Genomic DNA, 23,441 nt, shown 5'->3' on the forward strand with positions numbered 1-23,441 from the left:
CTTGCAGTGCTTACACAATGCCAAAGGGACGATGCAGTTTGGGGGCACTGACTATTGATATGACAAATAAACTTCATTTTGACACATGAGTGAACTGTTTTGGGAGAGATATGCGCTTTTGCAGGTGAACCATGGTGTTGCGCTGAACCATCCAGGTTATTTTGGCAAAAGTACCAAGAGTGCTGAGAACGTCCGGTCTGTTTCAAGAAATGAGCCAAAGCAATTGAGAAGGATCTTTCTGATTTTGGTGGCACTGACTATTTATATGGGAAAGGAATTTAGTTCTGAAGCATGAGTGAACAGTTTTGGGAGAGATATGAGCTTTTGCAAGTGAGCTATGGTGTTGTGCTGAACTGTAAGACTGTTTTGCCAAATGATATTGACGTTTTGAGAATGTAATTTCAGTTTCAAGAAATGAGCCAAACCAATGGAGAAAAACTGTAATTCTAATAATATCCACTCAATGAGCAATCCTACCTACCCACTCTGGACTTGTGGGCTCATGACTGGTGCTTGGTGCTGGATCTTGCTTCTGACTCTGAGGGGCTACAAGACAAAGTTTCCCAGTTATGTGGCGTCGCATCATACTATTATTAGGGCCCGAGCGCTGGAACAGCGCGAAGCCCTATTGTATTTGTAGTGATTCTTTCTTATTATTATTACGTGTCATTAGGCCTTAATTTGACCCCCTAAACATGCTCCAAAACTCACCAAATTCGGCACGCAGGCCAGGTCTGGTGAAAAATTGGATAAAATGGACAAACAGACCCCCTAAGTGCAAAAATGGGCTTGGTAGCGCCACCTAGGCACACAAAGGCAGCCGCTGTGGCCCACAGGAATGTGATAGAAAGACCAAACCACTGCCGAAATGTAGGTCTCATCGAGCCCTACAATTCACGCGCTGACACTCCCCCTCTAAAACCAACAGGAAGTCCGCAATTTGCGTTTGAACATCACGTTCTCGCCCAAAATTCCGCTTTGAACAAAATCTATCTCCTCCCAGGGCGTAAATGTCAGCGGCTTGAAAATTTCACAGATGACAGAGGACAGAGTGCTGAACAAAAGTTCTGAAGGATTTCGTCATTACTCGTTTAGTTTGGACGTGATAACACCTCCAAGTCGGAGTGGCCAGAACCAAAACCTCATTTTTTCCCATGGAGTTTGGTGTACACAGGCTGACACTTGGCACTAATTAGGCCCCTGGAGTCTAAAGTAAAAGTCTGATGGCTTTGAAAACTATGCAGATGGAAAGAGGACGAAAATTCCTACAAAAATATGTAGTTTTGATGTGGATTGGACCAAGTTTGTGGGAGCTGTGAAGAGTTTTAAAACGTTTTTGACTCTGGTGTGCTCTGCTCTGCACTCTGCCTGGACATGTGACTCACTCTAGCTGCCTCAGGAATGCGCAATACACACCCATTGTAAGAGCTCAGAGGGAGCAGAAAACACTCTCAAACTAAAACTGCCATAACTCAAAAACAGTAAAAGATAGCAAAATCATGTAAATGGGAGATTTATAGATGCGAGTCTCGTGACTCGTTTAAGCTTTGAATCAAGTCTGTAACTCAAACGGTGACCGAGCTGTGACACCTCAAACAGGGGTGGGTTTTCTGGATTTCTCCATTAGATTGAATGAGGATTTCTCTGTCTGCCTGCATTTTGCTCTGATCATGCCACAGCTGCCACTACTCAAGTCAGTCACACACTAGGACATGCTAAGGGCGCCATCTGCTGGAGGGGCGCTGCTAGTGGCCAGAGGGGCACCAGCAGCGAATGTACTACCAGTGGGTTTTTGTTGGCGTCGTGTGTGTGTGTGTGTGAGTGTGTGTGTGTGTGTGTGCACGTGCGTATGTGTGTGTGTGTGTGTGTGTGTGTGTGTTTGTGTGAGTGAGTGTGTGTGCCTGCATTTTGGTGTGATCATGCAGCAGCTGCCAGTAGTCCTGTCGGTCACACACTAGGACTTCCGCGGCCTTTCAAAATAAAAGCCCAAAACTCTTTCACAATAAAAGCACCGAAAAATACCCTTAAAACTGGAACAAACGGACGAATTGTCTGCGCTTCGACACGCGCGCCATCCCCGACGTGCACGGGGGGGCGAGGGCCCGTCCAACGCTGCTTGCAGCTTTAATTTAAATTATATAACGTTATGTTATATGCCACAACGCCACACAATTCATTGACTTGATAATTAATTAACTTGAACAGTGGTTTGCAGGCAAAGTTCAACATCTTGCTTTACCCGTTTCATCGTCCTCATTTGTCATTTCAAACCGCGAGTTCTTTTTAGTGAAAAAGTTGCCAATTTTATCACATTTGGCTGCGTCTTTTTCCAGAGCTGTCCTGTTTTTAATTCTAGCCTTCTCCGCGCCACCCTTGCTATTTCTATTTTCCATCTTTCAAACACCACTGACCGGGTGCACTTGTTACAAGGGTGGTATAATAATGTGGTTATTACTATCAATTACAAACCACCAATATTAAAACTGTTCAAATTCTTTCTTACGAGGGTGAGCAGTACTTAATAGACACAGGTACAAGAGTTCCAACAATAAACATTTATTGTGCAAGGATGCAGAGAGAAGATAAAACCTATGGGAATAAAATGTCTCTTAAAATGGGAAGGTCTTTAAAAGGGCAGGGGAAAACAACAGTTCTTTTAAACTAATCTGTCCCAGAGGGCTCCTTGTTACGCTCCGAGTATGTCCTTGGTTTGGCCCACACCACCAAGAGTCACTCTTCTCCACTGGACTGCTGCCCCAGTTACTTGGCCTGCTCTCACTCCTCAATGAGGCCTCTTCCGCCGCCAACGCCTCCAGGTGGCACATGTTGATCCTGGAACAAGCAAACACACAGGCAGCAATCTGCCTTGCACCTCCTCTGGTTAACGCAAAGCGTTTCAGATTTCAGCAAACAGTGTATTGGGCAGAGAGAACTCACGGCTTTGGGCAGAAGCTCCTGCTTCTGCCATTCGTGTACAAGACTTCCAATCCACTGCTGCGTCTGTCCTGCGTCTGTCCTCTGTCGGCCTGGGGACTGCTGGAATCTTCCGGTTCGCAGGCGTGTGGCCTTTGTCAACAAAAAAAACCCCACACCTCCAACATGCCTTGGCTGTCTATATAGGTAGGGGGGAAACCCTCCCCTAAGTCACCATGGGTTCTTGTGGGCAGTCTACAGCAGCTGATTGGATGCTGTGGCTGTCAGTCAATGTCTGCACTGAGTAGTTCAATTGTGTCCAGCTGTGTTCACTTAACATACATGGACAATCAAGGAAATCAAGAAAAAGCTGCACTCAAAACTACAACTGAAGACAACAACTAAATGCATACATGCAAATAAAATGTTAAACCTGTACATGCAGTTAAATAATACTCACAGCAAACAATAAATTAGCAAATTAACTAAAGACAGCACAAAACACAGCATAACACTCAGCATGACACATGGACGTGTTACGTCAGGGTGCGTCTGCAAAAAAAAAAAAAAAAAAAAAAAAAAAAAAAAAAAGGGCTTCCATTGGAGGCGGAGGCGGCCCGGGGACAACGGTAAGCAGCATATTTGATCAACCCACTGCCATGACTGAACAAAGCCCCCCAAAAAAAAAAAAATTAAAAAAGTGAACACCGGCCCTTGCGGCCCAAACATCAGACCGGCCCACCGGGAATTGTCCCGGTCCTCCCGATTAGCCACTCCGGGCTTGACTGTAATGTCTGAAACTTCCTCATTGGGTTGACACCTATTGCACACCTGTCTGGCCAGGAATGGGGTGTCCTCTCTCTGTGGTCCTTGTTAACATTTCTTTCATTTTTCCCTGTCACAGCTGGGTTTTGGGGGGAAGTTTATTTTTTCTTTCCTGTTATTAGGATTAAGTCAGGGGGCGTTGTCCTGTTTCTTGTAAACTTGTGTGCATGTCAAGCCCTTTGAGATTGTAAATAGTGATACTGGGCTTTAAATTAACTCGAACATAAACTTGAACTTGAATTTTCAATGAAAAGAGAATGTTTGGCATCACATGGTTATGATAACTTAAGATTAGCCAAGCACTACAACATGTCATAAATGTGACACGGAAACATACTTGCAGATATTTGGTAGTGTTATAGTACCTGACTTCTGGCCTTTGAGCACTAGAACCCAGTATGAAAACCAGTCTCAACTGGAGTATTAGCAATGGTGACTTGAACTTTAACACAAAGGAATTGAAGCTCAGCTTTGATGTAAGATCTAATTACTCCAAAACAGCAGTACAATTTGGTGTTGTGTTAACATTACACTGACAGTAACTGCTGTCTATGGCTGACTTTTACATACCTGTCATGCAACCAACATACGTGCATAATGAATACTGCTCTTCATAAAGGTGTCATTAAATGTCATCATATGGTCACAGTCGAGTCACCGTTGTTAATACCCAATAACGAGTGTCTTAGTCCCCTCCACGTCCAACTGGGTTTTCATGGGTCCAAGTTTAATGTTAATGACAGCTGTCATGATGTGGTAATGCCATGTTAAGTCAGTCTTGTGAGCATCCCTTCAAATAAAGTGTTTTCAAAAATCTCAAATAAATAAATAAATAAATAAATAAATATAATATAAATATAATATAATAATTTCAAACACAATTGAGTTTTGCTACCTGAAGTCTTAACAGATGCAGCTTTTTTCAAATAAATTTTACCTAAGTTGTAAGATGATAATTTAATATTTTTTTGAAGTAGTTATGCTAAATCCAAGTCATGTTTTAAGGAACTTTGGTGGTGTTCATTGACTTTTACAACAAAATGAGGAAATATTTTGGAAACAGACTATGCTAATTTAATTTAAAATAATCACGAAACAGTCATGTTTAATAAATTCCCTCAGCCAAACTTACATGCATGCCATATAACGCAGTGATAGAGTGTCCTGTCTATATGTCTGTCTATATGTCTGTCTGTCTGTCATCTGCAGTCTCTGGTCAGAATAGATAGATAGATAGATAGATAGATAGATAGATAGATAGATAGATAGATAGATAGATAGATAGATAGATAGATAGATAGATAGATTTAGCCTAATAGACTAATAATGTTGTGGGTACAATGCTTTAAAACAATGTCAAATGAAGACAATTGCGTATTCCACTGAAAGGTTGGAATTGATTTTCTTTACCCGAATAGTATTTAATGCCATGCCATTAGTGTTCTGGTTACTCCCTGGCAGACTTTAGATATAGTGCCATCATCATTATTGTCTTTTAAATGATCGTTACGTTTTTCGGGAGAGAGGAGCGTTGTCATTGGCTTATGGTAACTGTAAATAACCAAACTCTACATGTGTCAGCGTTTGTTGTAATCCATAAAACTTATTGCATGTGCTACACATGACCTGATGCATATAACTGTGGTTTAAGGACTTACTTTTGTTGACTAGATGAAAGCGTTGCATATATAATCATTTATGCCCACTTTGTTTCATGTTATACTTGACCAAAAAAAAAAAAAAAAAAAAAAAAAAAACGAAATGTAGAGTGTTCTTTAATGTTTTCATCAGCGCTATATTTGAGCTGTGCTCATGGTGTCGCTGTACACTAAAGCCAAGATTTTAGGCATTCTGCCTACTGGCCAAGTATTCTTGTGTTCCTGTTGGTCGGTGGATGTAGTCACGGTCACCGCTGAACTGCATCTATTTGTGCTTCAGTTATAACACTTTATCTCGAAGAGGTTTTTTTTTCCATCTGGTAGGAAAGCATCCTCAAAATGGGTTTGAGAAGATTCGTGCTGCAAATGTGCAGAGTCGTTTTCTTTCTTCTTTGGTTAGATTCTGTGTATGGAGACGTGAGCTATTCTTTTCCAGAGGAGATGAAACGCGGATCTGTCATTGGGAATATAGTCAAGGATCTCGGGCTGGACACGGGAAAGCTATCCAATCGAAAGGTCCGTATTGACACCGATGGAAACCATAAGCGTTATTGTGACATAAACCTGAGCAACGGGGAACTGATTGTGGCAGACAGGATTGACCGAGAGGGGCTGTGTGGGGAAAAGGCGTCGTGCATCTTACAACATGAACTTGTGCTGGAGAATCCTCTGGAGCTGCATCATATTAGCCTGCATGTTCTGGATATTAACGACAACTCCCCACAATTTAATGAGGAAACAATCAATATTGAAATTAGTGAGTCCGCAGACAGAGGAGCTCGTTTCTTGATAGAAGAGGCACGTGACGCGGATGTGGGCCAAAATTCAGTTCAGAGCTACAACCTAAAACACAATGATAATTTCATTTTGGTTATTAATGCAAATATCGTTGAACTTGTTCTCGATACAGAGCTCGATCGTGAGAAACAACAGGAAATCAGCTTGCTTCTTACAGCTCTAGATGGTGGCTCTCCCCAGAGATCAGGTACTGTTGTCATTCACGTCACTGTACTGGATGCTAATGATAATGCTCCAGTGTTCAGCCAGTCCGTCTATGAAGCCAGTCTTCCTGAAAACTCTCCTCTAGATACTGTCGTGATTAAAGTGAATGCTACTGATGCTGATGAAGGAGTAAATGGAGATATAGCGTATGATTTTGGTCACGTTACAGAGGATGTAAAGAAGATTTTCAGTATTGACCGTAAAACAGGTGAAATACGAGTAATTGGCACAATTGACTTTGAAACTGTCACATCATTTGAATTCCGTGTTAAAGCAAAGGATGGGTTGGGGCTATCCTCCTACACCAAGGTAATAATTGTTATCACCGATGTAAATGACAACGCACCTGTAATCTATTTGAAATCGCTGACAAATCCCATACCAGAAGACGTGTCACCTGGTACAGAGGTGGGAATCATTAACGTGCAAGATAGAGACTCTGGGAGTAATCGACAGGTTCGCTGCTCCATTCAGCAAAACGTCCCATTTAAGTTAGTCCCCTCCATCAAAAACTACTATTCTCTGGTGACCACGGGCCACCTGGATCGCGAATTGCTGTCTGCTTACAATATTACAATCACTGCTACAGACGAGGGCTCTCCACCTCTGACCTCCTCTAAAATTGTTCAGTTATCTGTAGCTGACATCAACGACAACCCACCTGTGTTTGAGGAACAGTCCTACAGCGCCTATGTGACTGAAAATAACAAACCTGGCCCCACTTTATGTTCTGTTACTGCTCGAGACCCTGACTGGAGACAAAACGGTACAGTGATTTATTCTCTTTTACCTGGTGAGGTGAACGGGACCCCGGTGTCCTCCTATCTCTCAGTTAACGGAGACACTGGCTTAATCCATGCTGTGAGGTCGTTTGACTATGAACAGTTCAGGAACTTTAAAGTCCAGGTGATGGCCAGAGACAACGGTTCTCCTCCGCTCAGCAGCAACGTGACAGTCAGTGTCTTCATAACGGATTTGAATGACAACTCTCCTCAGATACTCTACCCAGCCCCGGAGGGCAGCTCGTTCATGACCGAGCTGGTGCCCAAAGCTACACACAGAGGCTCTCTGGTGTCCAAGGTGATAGCCGTGGACGCGGACTCCGGCCAGAACGCCTGGCTGTCCTATCATATAGTCAGATCCTCTGATCCGGGACTTTTCACCATTGGTGTCCACAGCGGAGAGATCAGGACACAGCGGGACATTTCTGAATCTGACAGCATGAAACAAAACCTCATTGTGGCAGTGAAAGATAACGGGCACCCCTTTCTCTCTGCCACCTGTTCCATGTATTTACTAATTTCTGACAACTTGGCTGAAGTTCCGGAACTGAAAGATATGTCTTATGATGAGAAGAATTCAATGCTGACCTCTTACCTAATTATCGCGCTGGTGTCCGTCTCTACTTTCTTCCTGACCTTCATTATTATTATACTGGGCTTGAGGTTTTGTCGCAGGGGAAAGCCCAGACTGTTATTTGACGGAGCGGTCGCCATCCCCAGCGGTTCTTTCCCCCCAAATTACGCAGAGGTGGACGGAACAGGAACTATACGCAGCACATACAATTATGACACCTACTTGACAACGGGCTCTAGAACCAGTGACTTCAAGTTTGTCATACCGTACAACGACAACACACTGCCTGCTGACCAGACTCTTAAAAAATCGCTACCTGATTTTGCTGAGGTACTCGGAGGGCACGAGGGGTCCCCTGAGGTAAGACTGTGGGTTTCCAGTCTGTTGACTCAATGGGTATAGGTCATTTTGCTCACTATGTAAAAAATGCAGTTGCATTTTATCATCCGATAAATATGAATAGGAAAAATGAGCCTTGATGTTTCGACCTTCATTTTTTTGAACAGTTTTAAGCTTGGGTATATTCATTTGAAGTTGATGTGCCCTCTGGTTATTTTAATTCATTTGGTCCATCATTTATTTTATTTAAAAGACAATATGTTTCTGATAAGAGAGGCCTCTGCGGCAGTGCACAAAACGGCTGCTTTTAATAGAGAACTGCTTTTCCTCTTTCTCAAGTGAAACTAAAATACAATTTCACAAGTATGTGTGGTATGGTTTAGCATGCATTTCACTGTTTGCTTTTACCACTGGATATCAGTTTTCACTGTGTCCTTAGTCAAACCCAAGTTAGTGAGTTTTTTTTTTTTTTTTTTTTTTTTTTGCCATATGCAGGCTTCAGCCCTGGTAACCCTGATTGGCAAAGAGAGGCTATGGAAAATGGTTGGACAAATTAAATTCTACCAACATATACATTTTAAATGGTAAATAACTTTCTTCGTGTTGCATGTGATCACTCATTCCACAAGTTATTTTGGCTCATCCAAGGATGGCTGAAGTCAGGTGCATGTTTTTAGGTAATGTATTTGCTCTGTCCAATTTATTTTTCAAATTAGGTCATCTTTCTACACAGAAAGGGGTGGATCTTTGAACAGGAGCCTCATCATTGGCCAAATATGCCAGTATTTCTGAATAGTTTTTTTTTTATTATGTAGACCTGGGGAGGTTAAATAGTAATGCAGGACACTGCAAAATGTTTTCTTTTTCTTTTTATTTATTTATTTTTTTTTTTCAATTTGTTCTACATTTGTAGCAGAGTTTACTTGCCCAGGACAGGGAGATAAACTGTATTTTGGATGATAACTAATATAGTCTCAGGAAGGTTAATGTAAGATGCAAACTCTCTCTTTTTTTCTTTTCCATTCATACTTTGGGAGTAAAGGATAGAGTTTACTCCAAGTTTATCTTCTATGTTAGATGTTGGCTGAGAGATTCCTTTGGCTACTCCTCCTGCATCACTCTTTACCTGAAGAGTGTGATCTGTGGGTTAAATGTTTTCTTCTGTCTGGTGGTTCATAGAGAGTTAGTTGTTGAATGAAGCTTCTGTTGTATAGATTCGTGACATGGTTGGTTTAATCCAGAGGGTTTCTGTCCAGTGTGATGTCCTATAACATTTTGGCAAATAGTCCTGTTGCGAGATTACTAAATGGAAAGTCAGCTTTAACTCTAAACCTGGCTAGTGGAATAGATCACTCTATTAAAGAGGAATGCCATAGTTTTAATCTTGCTTGCTTAACTTGCTTGTTGGTTGAATCATTAATTGAAAAGGGCATAACTTTAAATCTGTCCAGTGCAGTGGATCTCTACCTCACATCAATACTAGCGCTTGGACTGCAAGTTGCTGGACAGAATAGGAACAGTTGGAAGCAGGGCCAGCCTAAAGGAATCTCTATCTGTGTTGTTTCCCTGCTGATGTCAGAAGACTGTAGGACCTAATGCATCTTTAACCTTTGCCTGTTCAAGTGGATGTAATCATAAAGGTGGTTCTCCTAGTGATGACATTTGGCATGAAGGTGTAGCTACAGGACATCTTTACATTAATGTCATGAATGATTTTTTTATGGGTACATCTGATCTTGGCAGAAGATTTGAGAGGATCATTTTGATTGATTGACATATCACTGTTGCTATTATCATGTCATGAAAGCTTTTCCAATCTTCTTTTTTTTTTCGTGTGTTTAGATTAATGTTTTCCTGTCTTGATGATGAGTGTTTGAATTTTTGATCTTTAATTATCAGCAGTTTTACAGCAGGGGTGTTGGTTGGACAACAACATTTTATTGTTTGTGTGTTTGTTTTGATAGCTTTTGAGCTATTCATAAAAAATACCAACAAACTGTGGGTTTTGCTGTTTATTTCTCTGTAATGAGGTCGGGGGTGTGGAGTTAAGGGGGCAGACAAAGTGGTTCTCCTTTCTGTTTCTTCTAAGGCCTGATGTTACCATTTTCAGAGGAATTTTTCACTCTTTAACTTGATATGAAGGTTCATGTTCACTTCCAAATCTCTGACGTCCTTAGCTATTGGAACACATCACCTTGAAATTGATGTGACCTCCAATGTAAAGCTTTTGTGAAGCTTTTTCTTAATAGCAGGAAGTGTTAGAAGCTAATTCTAATTTTGTTTAGTGTTTGTAACAGTCTCTCAATATGTTGATTTGACAAGAGGAAGCCAGGGTTGGATCTCTCAGAAGGGAATTCATAGATGCCCAATCTTCTGTTCCCACATCGCTATTTATATCGCATTTCTTTATATCTTAGTTTAAACAGCAGAATCCTCTTTGGAAGGAGTTCAGTTTTTCTGACCTTGGTCCATAACATTCATGTTTTAGTCTTATATGTAGCTGTAATTCTTCCTTTAGAAATTGTCAAGGAGGTGGGTGACGGATGTGAAAGGGTCACATTTCTCAATATGAATTTGACCATTCTTCATCTTTCTGATGGAGTCAGACAGTAGTTTATTTGGGTTTCACCTCAAGGTCAGGTCTCAAATGTTTGTTTTTTTATTCATCAGAATGTAAGCACTTGAGGTGGATTATTTAAATTATGTTTGGATTATGTTTTACTTTTATGCATTATAACATTTGTTGTAATGCATAACACTTTTTGCATATGCTACACATGGCCTGATGCATATAACTGTGGTTTAAAGACTTATTTTTTGTTGACTAGATGAAAGCGTTGCATATACAATCATTTATGTCCACTTTGTTTCATGTTATGCTTAACCAAAAAACGAAATGTAGAGTGTTCTTTAATTTTTTCATCAGCGCTATATTTGAACTGTGCTCATGGTGTCGCTGTACACTAAAGCCAAGATTTTAGGCGTTCTGCCTACTGACCAAGTATTCTTGTGTTCCTGTTGGCTGGTGGATGTTGTCACGGTCGCCATTGAACTGCAGCTATTTGTGCTTCAGTTATTACACTTTATCCCGAAGAGTTTTTTTTTTTCTTCTTCTATCTGGTAGGAAAACATCCTCAAAATGGGGTTGAGAAGATTCATACAGCAAATGTGCAGAGTCGTTTTCTTTCTTCTTTGGTTGCATTCCGTGTATGGAGACGTGAGCTATTCTTTTCCAGAGGAGATGAAACGCGGATCTGTCATTGGGCATATAGTCAAGGATCTCGGGCTGGAGACGGGAAAGCTATCCAATCGAAAGGTCCGTATTGACACCGATGGAAACGATAAGCGTTATTGTGACATAAACCTGAGCAACGGGGAACTGATTGTGGCAGACAGGATTGACCGAGAGGGGCTGTGTGGGGAAAAGGCGTCGTGCATCTTACAACATGAACTTGTGCTGGAGAATCCTCTGGAGCTGCATCATATTAGCCTGCATGTTCTGGATATTAACGACAATTCCCCACAATTTAATGAGGAAACAATCAATATTGAAATCAGAGAGTCCACCGGCAGAGGTGCTCGTTTTTTGATAGAAGAGGCACGTGACGCGGATGTGGGCCAAAATTCAGTTCAGAGCTACAACCTAAAACACAATGATAATTTCATTTTGGTTATTACTGCAAATATCGTTGAACTTGTTCTCGATAAAGAGCTGGATCGTGAGCAACAACGGGAAATCAGCTTGCTTCTTACAGCTTTAGATGGTGGCTCTCCCCAGAGATCAGGTACTGTTGTCATTCACGTCACTGTACTGGATGCTAATGATAATGCTCCAGTGTTCAGCCAGTCCGTCTATGAAGCCAGTCTTCCTGAAAACTCTCCTCTATATACTGTCGTGATTAAAGTGAATGCTACTGATGCTGATGAAGGAGTAAATGGAGACGTAACGTATGATTTTGGTCATGTTACAGAGGATGTAAAGAAGATTTTCAGTATTGACCGTAAAACAGGTGAAATACGAGTAATTGGCACAATTGACTTTGAAACTGTCACATCATTTGAATTCCGTGTTAAAGCAAAGGATGGGTTGGGGCTATCGTCCTACACGAAGGTAATAATTGTTATCACCGATGTAAATGACAACGCACCTGTAATCTATTTGAAATCGCGGACTAATCCCATACCAGAGGACGTGTCACCTGGTACAGAGGTGGGAATCATTAACGTGCAAGATAGAGACTCTGGGAGTAATCGACAGGTTCGCTGCTCCATTCAGCAAAACGTCCCATTTAAGTTAGTCCCCTCCATCAAAAACTACTATTCTCTGGTGACCACGGGCCACCTGGATCGCGAATTGCTGTCTGATTACAATATTACAATCACTGCTACAGACGAGGGCTCTCCACCTCTGTCCTCCTCTAAAATAGTTCAGTTATCTGTAGCTGACATCAACGACAACCCACCCGTGTTTGAGGAACAGTCCTACAGCGCCTATGTGACTGAAAATAACAAACCTGGCTCCACTTTATGTTCTGTTACTGCTCGAGACCCAGACTGGAGACAAAACGGTACAGTGATTTATTCTCTTTTACCTGGTGAGGTGAACGGGGCCCCGGTGTCCTCCTATCTGTCAGTTAACGGAGACACTGGGGTGATCCACGCTGTGAGGTCGTTTGATTATGAACAATTCAGGAGCTTTAAAGTCCAGGTGATGGCCAGAGACAACGGTTCTCCTTCGTTCAGCAGCAACGTGACCGTCAGTGTTTTCATAACGGATGTGAATGACAACTCTCCTCAGATACTGTACCCTGCCCCGGAGGGCAGCTCGTTCATGACCGAGATGGTGCCCAAAGCTACACACGGAGGCTCTCTGGTGTCCAAGGTGATAGCAGTGGACGCGGACTCCGGCCAGAACGCCTGGCTGTCCTATCATATAGTCAAATCCTCTGATCCGGGACTTTTCAGCATTGGTGTCCATAGTGGAGAGATCAGGACACAGCGGGACATTTCTGAATCTGACAGCATGAAACAAAACCTCATTGTGGCAGTGAAAGATAACGGGCAGCCCTTTCTCTCTGCCACCTGTTCCATGTATTTACTAATTTCTGACAACTTGGCTGAAGTTCCGGAACTGAAGGATATGTCTTATGATGAAAGCAATTCAAAGCTGACCTCTTACCTAATTATCGCGCTGGTGTCCGTCTCCACTTTCTTCCTGACCTTCATTATTATTATCCTGGGCTTGAGGTTTTGTCGCAGGGGAAAGCCCAGACTGTTATTTGACAGAGCGGTCGCCATCCCCAGCGGTTCTTTCCCCCCCAATTACGCAGAGGTGGACGGAACAGGAACTATACGCAGCACATACAATTATGACACCTACTTGACAACGGGCTCTAGAACCAGTGACTTCAAGTTTGTCATACCGTACAACGACAACACACTGCCTGCTGACCAGACTCTTAAAAAATCGCTACCTGATTTTGCTGAGGCACTCGGAGGGCACGAGGGGTCCCCTGAGGTAAGACTGTGGGTTTCCAGTCTGTTGACTCAATGGGTATAGGTCATTTTGCGCACTATGTAAAAAATGCAGTTGCATTTTATCATCCGATAAATATGAATAGGAAAAAGGAGCCTTGATGTTTCGACCTTTATCTTTTTGAGCGTTTTTAACCCTCCTATTCTGTTCATTTTGGGCTAACACTCATGAGGTTCCCGGTCACATGTGACCGGTAACATTATATTTGATTATAAATCCACTATGATACATATTATCACCTAATGTTGTGTTATATCTTTTTATCAACTTCTGCTCTTGTGAAAATGACAAGTTTTGAACTTCTATTTGCTGTGTATGTGCTGTAGGCCTAATTTACCTGAGATCATACCATTCGTTTTTTAGGGAAAAAAACATTATATAGATATTATTTTGACTATAACAAATACTCAGATGAAATATATTGTAGTATTTATCACAGAGTACTTCATTTCAATGTTTTCCAAGGACACTGTTTTGAAAACATTTCAATTTTCTAAATAGTGGCAAAAAAATAGCATCTTTTGTGTTCCCGTCAGCATTGACCACTATGATTTAGCTAGTCATCCTCATGACATTTTCACATGGAAGCTGACCGTTCCTCTCAGGTGGGGATGAGGTCCAGGAAAAATGACCATTTTTGGACCGAAAGGTGACCACAACTTCAGCTGGGTCTTCTTCCTGACACCTGACAGGTGTTGGCAGTTCCCGTGGTAGGTTTCCGTGAGGGTTGCCATGGAAGCCAAAAAGGGGCAAAGTTGTGTGTGTCTGTGTGTGTCTGTGTCCATGTGTGTGTGTGTGTGTGTGTGTGTGTGTTTGTGTTTGTGTGTGTGTGTGCCTGCTCAAAGACACCTACATGTTGGGGTGTGGGAAAGAAGTCTGAGAGATACTTTCCCGTGGGGGTTGCCATGGAAGCCAGAAAGGGGTATAAGGTGTGTGTGCGTGTGTGTGTGTGTGTGTGTGTGTGTGTGTGTGTGTGTGTGCCTGCTCAAAGACACCTACATGTTGGGGTGTGGGAAAGAAGTCTGAGAGATACTTTCCCGTGGGGGTTGCCATGGAAGCCAGAAAGGGGTATAAGGTGTGTGTGCGTGTGTGTGTGTGTCTGTGTGTGTGTGTGTGTGTGTGTGTGTGTGTGTGTGCCTGCTCAAAGACACCTACATGTTGGGGTGTGGGAAAGAAGTCTGAGAGATACTTTCCCGTGGGGTTACCATGGAAGTCAGAAAGGGCTATAAGGTGTGTGTGTGTGTGTGTGTGTGTGTGTGTGTGTGTGCCTGCTCAAAGACACCTACATGTTGGGGTGTGGGAAAGAAGTCTGAGAGATACTTTCCTGTGAGGGTTGCCATGGAAGCCAGAAAGGGGTATAAGGTGTGTGTGTGTGTGTGTGTGTGTGTGTGTGTGTATGTGTGTGTTCACACACATCTGTGTCTGCTCAAAGACACCTGCATGTTGGGGTGTGGGAAAGGAGTGTGAGAATGTGTTTAACTCTATTTTATACACTAATTGTAGTCTTACCCATTCATTTCTAATGACCGGTCATTTGTGACCGGGAACACGATGGGTGTATACAAGTTAAATAAAACATTCAAAAATTAATAAAAATTCTCCAAATTTATTTTATGTGTTCAGATGCCATGTGTGAACAAAGTCATGGAACCTCATGACAAACAGATGAAATTAACTGCATTTTTTGGAGAGAAAACTTGTACACCGGTCAGATTTGACCGCGAACACGACAGGAGGGTTAAGCTTGGGTATATTCATCTGAAGTTGATGTGCCCTCGGGTTATTTTAATTCATTTGGTCCATCATTTATTTTATTTAAAAGACAATATGTTTCTGATAAGAGAGTCCTCTGTGGGAGTGCACAAAACGGCTGCTTTTATTAGTTTACATAGATAACTGCTTTTCCTCTTTCTCAAGTGAAACTGAAGTACAATTTCACAAGTGTGTGTGGTATGGTTTAGCATGCATTTCGCTGTTTGCTTTTACCACTGGATATCAGTTTTCACTGTTTCCTTGGTCAAACCCAAGTTAGTGATTTTTTTTTTTTTTTTTTGGCGTATTGTGAATACCTGTAAGTCCTTTGTGCATTTAATTAATAGCCATCTGAAAATCTGATTTTGACTAAATCTATCTGCAGGAATATGACAGGGTTTACTATTTAAGAGGGAAAAGCAATCTGTGTACTGTATATGATTTTTTTTTTTCATTGTGTTGCTTGAATTACTTCCTACCACAACACCATAGTGTTTGCTATCCTGTATGAAAACACACCTTTTAATATTGCAGCATAGTACTTTGTTTAAACTATTCACAACAACATGGTGTATTTCAGTACACACACTTGACAATGAAAATGATTAAATTGTTATTCTGCACAGGAGAGTATCTTGAACAGGCAGGATCATTTGCTAAAAGGTGAGCTGTCTCAAACTAAAAAAGAGATTGTACAATTTTCTGAGTGGCAAAAAAGAGCATGGGGCATATGGGGTAATGCCTGTAAGTTAAACATGGATACACATCATCTCAAGAACTGGCACCTCATGGCAATCATCATTTTAAGTGAAAAACCTCTTTCAGTGTTGTCTTGGCTTGAGCCAATACAGGCTCGAGTGCAAGTTCAAGCTCATAAATTGTGATTTGAGGACCTCACTGGAGAATGTTTATGTTCTCAATTATTAGCAGTTGATATAATAACATAATTATAATATGTTGGAAAAGTAGAGAAGAGCCATCATATAAACATAAAACATATAAGCTTACCAATTAATTTCGAGCTAAGGACTCTGAAACACTCAAAAAAGCAAAACACTGTCTCACTGTGATAATCTTCATCAGACCCAGAAGTACAGTAATTTCGAAGAATCAATTCAAAAGAGCTTCCAGTGTCATTAGCTTCCATCGTAATGTCCAAGCAAAATAATCTGCTCTATGCCCTGGAAGGGAGGAAATAAGATATAAATGCTTTTTACAGTAGCACTCTACGAGGTAATTAATACCTTTCCATATCGTGTAACGTTTATTTTTCACTTATTCTTGGTTTAAACAACATATCCTACCAAGGTCAGCATGATGGCTCAGTGATTAGCATTTTCACCTCATAGAAAGAAGGTCCTGAGTTTCAAATTACCACCCTGATTCTTTCTGTTTAGACTTTGCATGTTCTTACTGTGTTTGTTTGGCTTTTCTCTGAGTGGTCATTTACATTTTTACCATGAATGAATTTTTGGGGTATATCTGATCTTGGCAGAAGATTTGAGAGGATCATTTTGATTGATTGGTACATCGCTGTTGCTATTATCATGTCATGAACGCTTTTCCAACTTTCATTTTCTCTTGTGTTTAGATTATGTTTTCATGTCTTGATGATGAATGTTTGAATTTTTGATCTTTAATTATCAACAGTTTTACAGTAGGCATGTTGGTTGGACAACAATGTTTTATTGTTTGTCTGTTTGTTTTAATACCTCTTGAGCCAGGGAATTTCATAAAGAATCCCAACAAACTGTGCTCTTGCTGGTTACTTCTCTGTAATGAGGTTAGAGGTGTGGAGTTAAGGGGGCAGATAAAGTGGTTCTCCTCTCTGTTTCTTCTAAGGCCTGATGTTACAGTTTTCAGTGGAATTTTTCACTCTTTAATTTGTTATAAAGGTTCATGTTCACCTCCAAATCTCTGGTGTCCTACTGAAACACATCACTGATAGTAGGAACTGTTAGAGGATAATTCTATTTTTGTCTAGTGTTTGTAACAGTCTGTCAATTGTTGATTTGACAACAGGAAGCCAGGGTTGGTTCTCTCAGATGAGAATTCATAGATGCCTTATCTACTTTTCCCACATCACTATTGATATTGCATTTCTCTCTATCTTAGTTTAATCAGCAGAATCGTCTTTGGAAGGTGCTAAGTTTCTCTGACCTTGGACCTTTACATTCATGTTTTAGTCTTATATGTGGCATGTTTTAGTCTTATATGTGTAATTCTTCCTTTAGAAATCATCAAGGAGATGGGTGAGGGGCGTGAAAGGGTCACATTTCTCAATATGAATTTGACCATCCTCCATCTTTCTGATGGAGTCAGACAGTAGTTTATCTGGGTTTCACCTCAAGGTCTTGTCTGTAATGTTTGTTTTTTATTCATCAGAATGTTATTGAGGTGGATTATTTAGATTATGTTCAGTTCACGTTTTTAAGAAGTGCTCTTTGCGGCGCAATATGGTTGAAGATGAGGTTACCGTAGTTCCAGCACCATTGCTGATGTGAGGTTTTGACACCACCTTCATAATATGATGCTTACATATAAGTAGTGTCTTCTCTTATCGGGATTTTCTTGAATGACCTTTATTTCTCAGAAAATTGCATATTTGGTTCCTCCTCAGTGTTACAGTCTGAAAAAAAAAATGAATACAATATGAAGCTAAAATTGCAAAAAATAGATGCTTTTTGAGGAACTCTGTCATTTTGTTGTTACTTACCAGTGAATTTCAAATCCAATCTTTCAAAGTTTTCTGTATGTAGTACTTAACTGTAAATGTATAATCCATATTACATGATAAACCAAAGCTGTCATGAACAGAACTTGCCATCCTTACCTTGACAATTGCCCTCAGATGTACTGCACCAAGCAAACTATTTGTACACTCAAATGAAGACGATCTTTTATTCTACTGTAATTATTCTCTCAGTCTCTTGGTGACGCTCTTTTATAAAGGCTGACTAGTGCATACAATCGTATGGCGTGTCTCACCATAACTGTGTCAGTGTTAGTGGAGCAGTATGTTACACCCAAAGGCTGTGTATATGTGTGTGTGTGTGTGTGTGTGTGTGTGTGTGTGTGTGTGTGTGTGTGGGTGGGTGGGTGGATGTTGGGTGGGGGGCATAGAGAGAGAGAGAGAGATAGACAGAGAGAGAGACAGAGACAGAGAGAGAGAGAGAGAGAGAGAGAGAGAGAGAGAGAGAGAGAGAGAGAGAGAGAGAGAGAAGCGGGCGGGGGAAGAGGGAATCCGACCTGACAGGCTCCCTAACAGAGCTCAGCTCGAGAAGCAGGGAACTGGCGGATGACTACAACATTTTCATTTGGATATATATGTTTATAATTTGCCTATCATAATGCCGAAAGTACACATGCACATATATACGGGATGGTTAGTTAGGCAACCGATTTACTTAAGTTGGTTGCTGCATTTTTCTATTTTTAGTCTTTTTGGTGCATCGTTTGGAGAGGTCCGTTACGTGCTTCCAGAGGAGATGCAGCGCTTGTCTGTTATCGGGAATGTTGCGAAGGATCTGAACTTGAAAGTGACCGAGCTTGATGCGCGTCGAGCCCGGGTTGTTGCAGACGGTACGAGGCAGCTGTGTGAACTGGATACCGGGTCGGGCAATCTTTTGATTAGCCAGCGAATAGACCGTGAGGAGCTATGCGCGCAAGCTACTGTGTGCGTCCTGCAGTACCAGCTTTTACTTGAAGATCCACTTAAAGTATATAGCCTCGTTTTAGATATACAAGATGTCAACGACAACAGTCCAGTTTTCGCTACCGGAGAGATAAATCTGGATTTAGTTGAATCAACAATTCTGGGGAGGCGCTTTCCGTTGGAGAGCGCGCATGACCCCGATCTGGACACAAATTCAGTTCGTGAATATAAGTTGAGTCCCAATGAACATTTCGCCCTGGAAATGAGTATGGAAATGAATGGCAATGTGTATCCGGAACTTGTCCTAAAAAAGACTCTCGATCGAGAGACCCAAGCTGAACATACACTGATAATCAATGGGATTGACGGTGGCAATCCAGTCAGAACAGGAACTGCGTCCATCCATATCCGTGTTTTGGATGCCAATGATAATGCCCCAGTTTTTAGCCAAAGAGTTTACAAAGCATCTGTGCTAGAGAATACAGTCAAAGGGGCTTTGATTCTGAAGCTGAATGCCACAGATTTAGATGAAGGTGTTTATGGGGATGTGTCATACTCTTTCAGTCATGTATCAGATAAAACGAAAGGACTTATTGAAATTGACCCACAAACCGGGGAGGTCCGGGTGGCAGGTCTCATTGACTATGAAGAAGCTGGTACGCACGAGCTGGATGTCCAGGCTAAAGATGGCGGCGGTCAAACATCGCACTGCAAAGTTATAATTGATGTTATTGACACGAATGACAATAAGCCCGTGATAGAAGTAAAATCTGCCTCCGCCACAGTGGCTGAGGACTCCAAACCAGGAACTATGGTGGCTCTAATTAACGTTTATGATCTGGACACTGGAAATAGCGGGCGGGTTATGTGTGCAATCTCGGACAATGTTCCATTTAAACTGATATCAGAGGTAAAGAATTATTACATGTTAGTGACTGACGATATGTTAGACAGAGAGGTACACTCAGACTATAACATCACAGTGACTGCTACCGATGCGGGCACTCCATCTCTCTCCAGTGTAAAGTTAATAACTATCATGGTCAGTGATATCAATGACAACCCTCCGACTTTTACGCAGGGCGAGTACATTGCCAGTGTTTGGGAAAACCAACCCGTTGGCACGTTTGTAATGAAACTGAAAGCCGAAGACATTGATGACGGTTCGAATGCTAAGATATCATACTTTGTTTCGAAGGACACGAACCCAGAAATGTCATCGTTCCTTACAATCAACTCAGCAACGGGAGAGCTCTTCACATCGCGCCTCTTCGATTACGAACAATCAGTTTATTTCCAAATGCGCGTGACGGCTCGAGATGAAGGCGATCCCCCACTTTCTGGCACTTGCACAGTAAACGTCTTCATAGGGGACCATAATGATAACTCACCTGTTGTCTTATATCCTGTTCAAGCCGCCGGGTTTATTGCTGAAGACATGGTGCCAGTAGAAGCACCTAAGGGTTACCTAGTCACTAAAGTGGTTGCCGCAGACGCTGACTCTGGACACAACGCTTGGCTTTCCTACAAAATTATCAAAGCAACGCAGCCTAACCTGTTTACTGTAGATCTGCACACAGGAGAGATTAGAACAGTGCGAGCGTTCCTAGAGGATGACGAACCAAAACAAACCATTGTGATCTTAATAAAGGATAACGGGCCCGAATCTCTCTCTGCCACTGCCACAGTCAGCATAGCAATTGGTGATGGACTGCCTGTTTTAAAGGAACTCTTTGACCTTACAGATGAATCGCAAGGCGCAGATAACCTAACTCTGTATTTGATATTCGCTCTGGCAACTGTTTCCTCTCTTTTCATCCTCTTAATCGGTGCAGTGATTTATTTCAAGCTCTGCCGGCGTGGTTATGTGTACCGATCCACCACCGCCAGTCTCCCCGTTTTCCCCACGACATACTGCCCTCCTAGCTACACTGATGCAAGCCGGTGCGGGACCATTTTTAAAGATGAGCGGTACGATTCCTTTTTGACCACTGGCTCATGGAGAGGTGACTTTCGTTTCGGGTCTAACATAGACACCGACACACTGAAGAAAAGAAGTGCAGCTTATCAAAAAAATACCCTAAGGCGAATCAGTGCAGACAGGGCTTCTAGTCTGAAGGTGAGGGCAGGTCATCCTTGTTACATGATCACTTGAGAGCCAGATATAACAAATAATTAAATATTGTTAAATAAACCCTGTGAATTCAAGTGAAACCTTGATTTTCTTTGTTGCATATTGTTTCAAAATGTACCTTTTCATGATTGCAAATTGAATATTCCTTGTCATTTTTTTTAATGGTCATTAAGAGAAAGAAATCAAGATATTTTTGCAGAGGTATATGAAAATACATGTTTTCAGTGTACCTTGACCTCCCCCCTCACACACACACACACACACACACACACACACACACACGCACACACACACGCACACACACACGCACACACACGCACCTTACCGCAACCCCTGCATCCTGGGATGCTAATTTGGGTAAACATTGTTATAGTCAACGTAGCTTAAATAAATTAACTGTGTTCTCTACTACTTGTGTGTGTTATTGTTGTCTAATAAAGATTGCCACTCAAAATGTTAATGTTAAGTCAGTCATTGACAACACATTTTCCTCTTTTTCTCTTTTGTGCCATCTTAAGTCTCTTTCCTTTGCACCCTCTCTTACTCACTCCCTGTCTAGCTTTCTCTTTCAGGGACACCCTTGTGCTGTTTCTTTTTATATCTTCATTGACCTTTACAAAGTGTGTGCCTTTTTCGTGCTAATGTGATGTCGTTTGCATAGCTGTTAGAGTTCCTACCATATTACTACACGTTTCTGCTCCTGCTATTTCGGCACTAATGCCTCCCTCTGCTCATTTGCATGTCCCGTAAGCCAGTGGTTCCCAAACCAGCCTTCAAGGACCCCCTGTCCTGCAAGTTTTTGTTTCAGCTCTACTCTTTCATACTTGATCCATCTTAGTGCTTCATGCTCACTGGTTGAAATTGGGACAGATATGCAAGAGTGGAGCTGGAAAAGTTTGCAGGACAGGAGGTCCTTGACGAGTTGTTTGGGAACCACTGTTGTAAGTGATTAATAAAAGCACATCTTTGTGTAAAAAAAAATTGCACCACATTTTGTCAGGTGGTTATTCCAGTTTCAGTACTGGGGAGTTCCAGTTGGGTACTCCTGCTGGAAAAAAAAAAAAAAAAAACTAAACAAAAAAACTAAATAATAATAACAATAAAATAAAATATTTGGTCAAGTGACACATGCCATTTATTCAGTGTAGTTTAACATGTGTAAGGTAATTGATTTTTTTTTATCCCTAAACTTCAGCAATACACATAGTAACAATGCAACACTGTAATAATTGCACTGCTACAATTATGATCAATGTTTGTTCCTTATCAGTTATATGGTGATGATTATTTTTTTGGAGAAATGCACCTATTTTATTGATTTCAGAAATACAGGGACAGTGTTCCTACAGCTTACTGGGGTTCTGTGTCTTGCTCAAGGACACTTCAGAGGGGTGGTTGCTGGCACAGACAGGGAGACTTGAATATGTGTCAAGTGAATATGTCTATTCACTTTACAGATAAGATTTTCAGAGTCAGAGTTCATCCAAAATGTACTGAGAGCCCCACTCCTGGCATAATGTGTGTGTGTGTGTGTGTGTGAGAGAGAGAGAGAGAGAGAGAGAGAGAGAGAGAGAGAGAGAGAGAGAGAGAGAGAGAGGACATTTTTTATGTCTTTGTGTTTCTGTGGCTGTACCATTTTGACAAAAAAGGCAAAGCCCCAGTGAGAAATCCTCCATGACTCTACACTTTAATTTTCACACTGAAGAAAGCAGATTCAACTCACACACAAAAGTCTACAGTCTAAGGGCAGCACTCAGTTCAGTGGTTAGTTGTATGTGGCAGTTGGAATGGTTAGTTTGTATGTATGTGTGAGTTCCTGCTTGCCACTGATGGGCTGAATCATGGCAGTGAAGACAGTATTTTTTCATCAGAACAAATCCCATGTGAATCCATGTGTGCATGTTATAGCTGCAGGCTCATTTATGGTCCACATTTCAGCCACGGGAGTAGAAAAAGACATGACATGAGAAAAAGAAGTGCAGCATTTCAGTTTTCTCATTAGCTGGGCAAGGACAGAACATCTATCTATCTATCTATCTGTCTATCTATCTATCTACCTGTATCTATCTATCTATCTATCTAAACTGTCAGTTTCACATTAACATTTTGTACTACACCTTAATCTCTTGAAACCTGAGCAAATTGGCTTATTTTTTTTTTTTCAAATACATGAGAAAAAAGACAATGAGCAACTTGAGAAATGACCTGAAGATTTGCAAAAATGTGTAAAAGGTTACAACATGGACATAAGCTTTAAAAAAAAGAGAGAAT

At 41.5% G+C, this 23,441-nt stretch overlaps 4 protein-coding genes and 1 long non-coding RNA gene across 5 annotated transcripts in view; 4 read left to right on the top strand and 1 right to left on the bottom strand.

The window, feature by feature from the left end:
* The window catches only part of LOC115366762 (protocadherin gamma-C5-like), a 256,394-nt gene that overhangs the window by 49,836 nt on the left and 183,117 nt on the right, over positions 1–23,441 (top strand). The gene's annotated exons all lie outside the window — the stretch shown is intronic.
* Positions 2,541–3,050, bottom strand: LOC115366772 (uncharacterized). The gene is made up of 2 exons (XR_003928862.1): positions 2,938–3,050; positions 2,541–2,861 (listed from the first exon to the last, which is right to left on the bottom strand). It is a non-coding gene; the product is annotated as an uncharacterized LOC115366772 (long non-coding RNA).
* LOC115366930 (protocadherin gamma-A11-like) lies at positions 5,591–8,156 on the top strand. Its single transcript, XM_030062599.1, has one exon. It carries the CDS (start codon positions 5,736–5,738, stop codon positions 8,154–8,156), a length of 2,421 nt encoding a protein of 806 aa, XP_029918459.1. The 5' UTR covers positions 5,591–5,735.
* LOC115366931 (protocadherin gamma-A11-like) lies at positions 11,260–13,653 on the top strand. Its single transcript, XM_030062601.1, has one exon. It carries the CDS (start codon positions 11,260–11,262, stop codon positions 13,651–13,653), a length of 2,394 nt encoding a protein of 797 aa, XP_029918461.1.
* On the top strand, positions 18,646–21,406 carry LOC115366765 (protocadherin beta-3-like). The gene has a single exon (XM_030062384.1). The coding sequence runs from the start codon at positions 18,732–18,734 to the stop codon at positions 21,189–21,191; it is 2,460 nt and encodes an 819-aa protein (XP_029918244.1). The 5' UTR covers positions 18,646–18,731; the 3' UTR covers positions 21,192–21,406.

Source organism: Myripristis murdjan, chromosome 10 (assembly GCF_902150065.1).
Source record: "Myripristis murdjan chromosome 10, fMyrMur1.1, whole genome shotgun sequence".
Classification (NCBI taxonomy): domain Eukaryota; kingdom Metazoa; phylum Chordata; class Actinopteri; order Holocentriformes; family Holocentridae; genus Myripristis; species Myripristis murdjan.

Coding starts and splice junctions, on each gene's coding strand:
- LOC115366930 (XM_030062599.1), top strand. CDS start 5,736: ATGGGTTTGAGAAGATTCGTGCTGCAAATGTGCAGAGTCGTTTTCTTT.
- LOC115366931 (XM_030062601.1), top strand. CDS start 11,260: ATGTGCAGAGTCGTTTTCTTTCTTCTTTGGTTGCATTCCGTGTATGGA.
- LOC115366765 (XM_030062384.1), top strand. CDS start 18,732: ATGCCGAAAGTACACATGCACATATATACGGGATGGTTAGTTAGGCAA.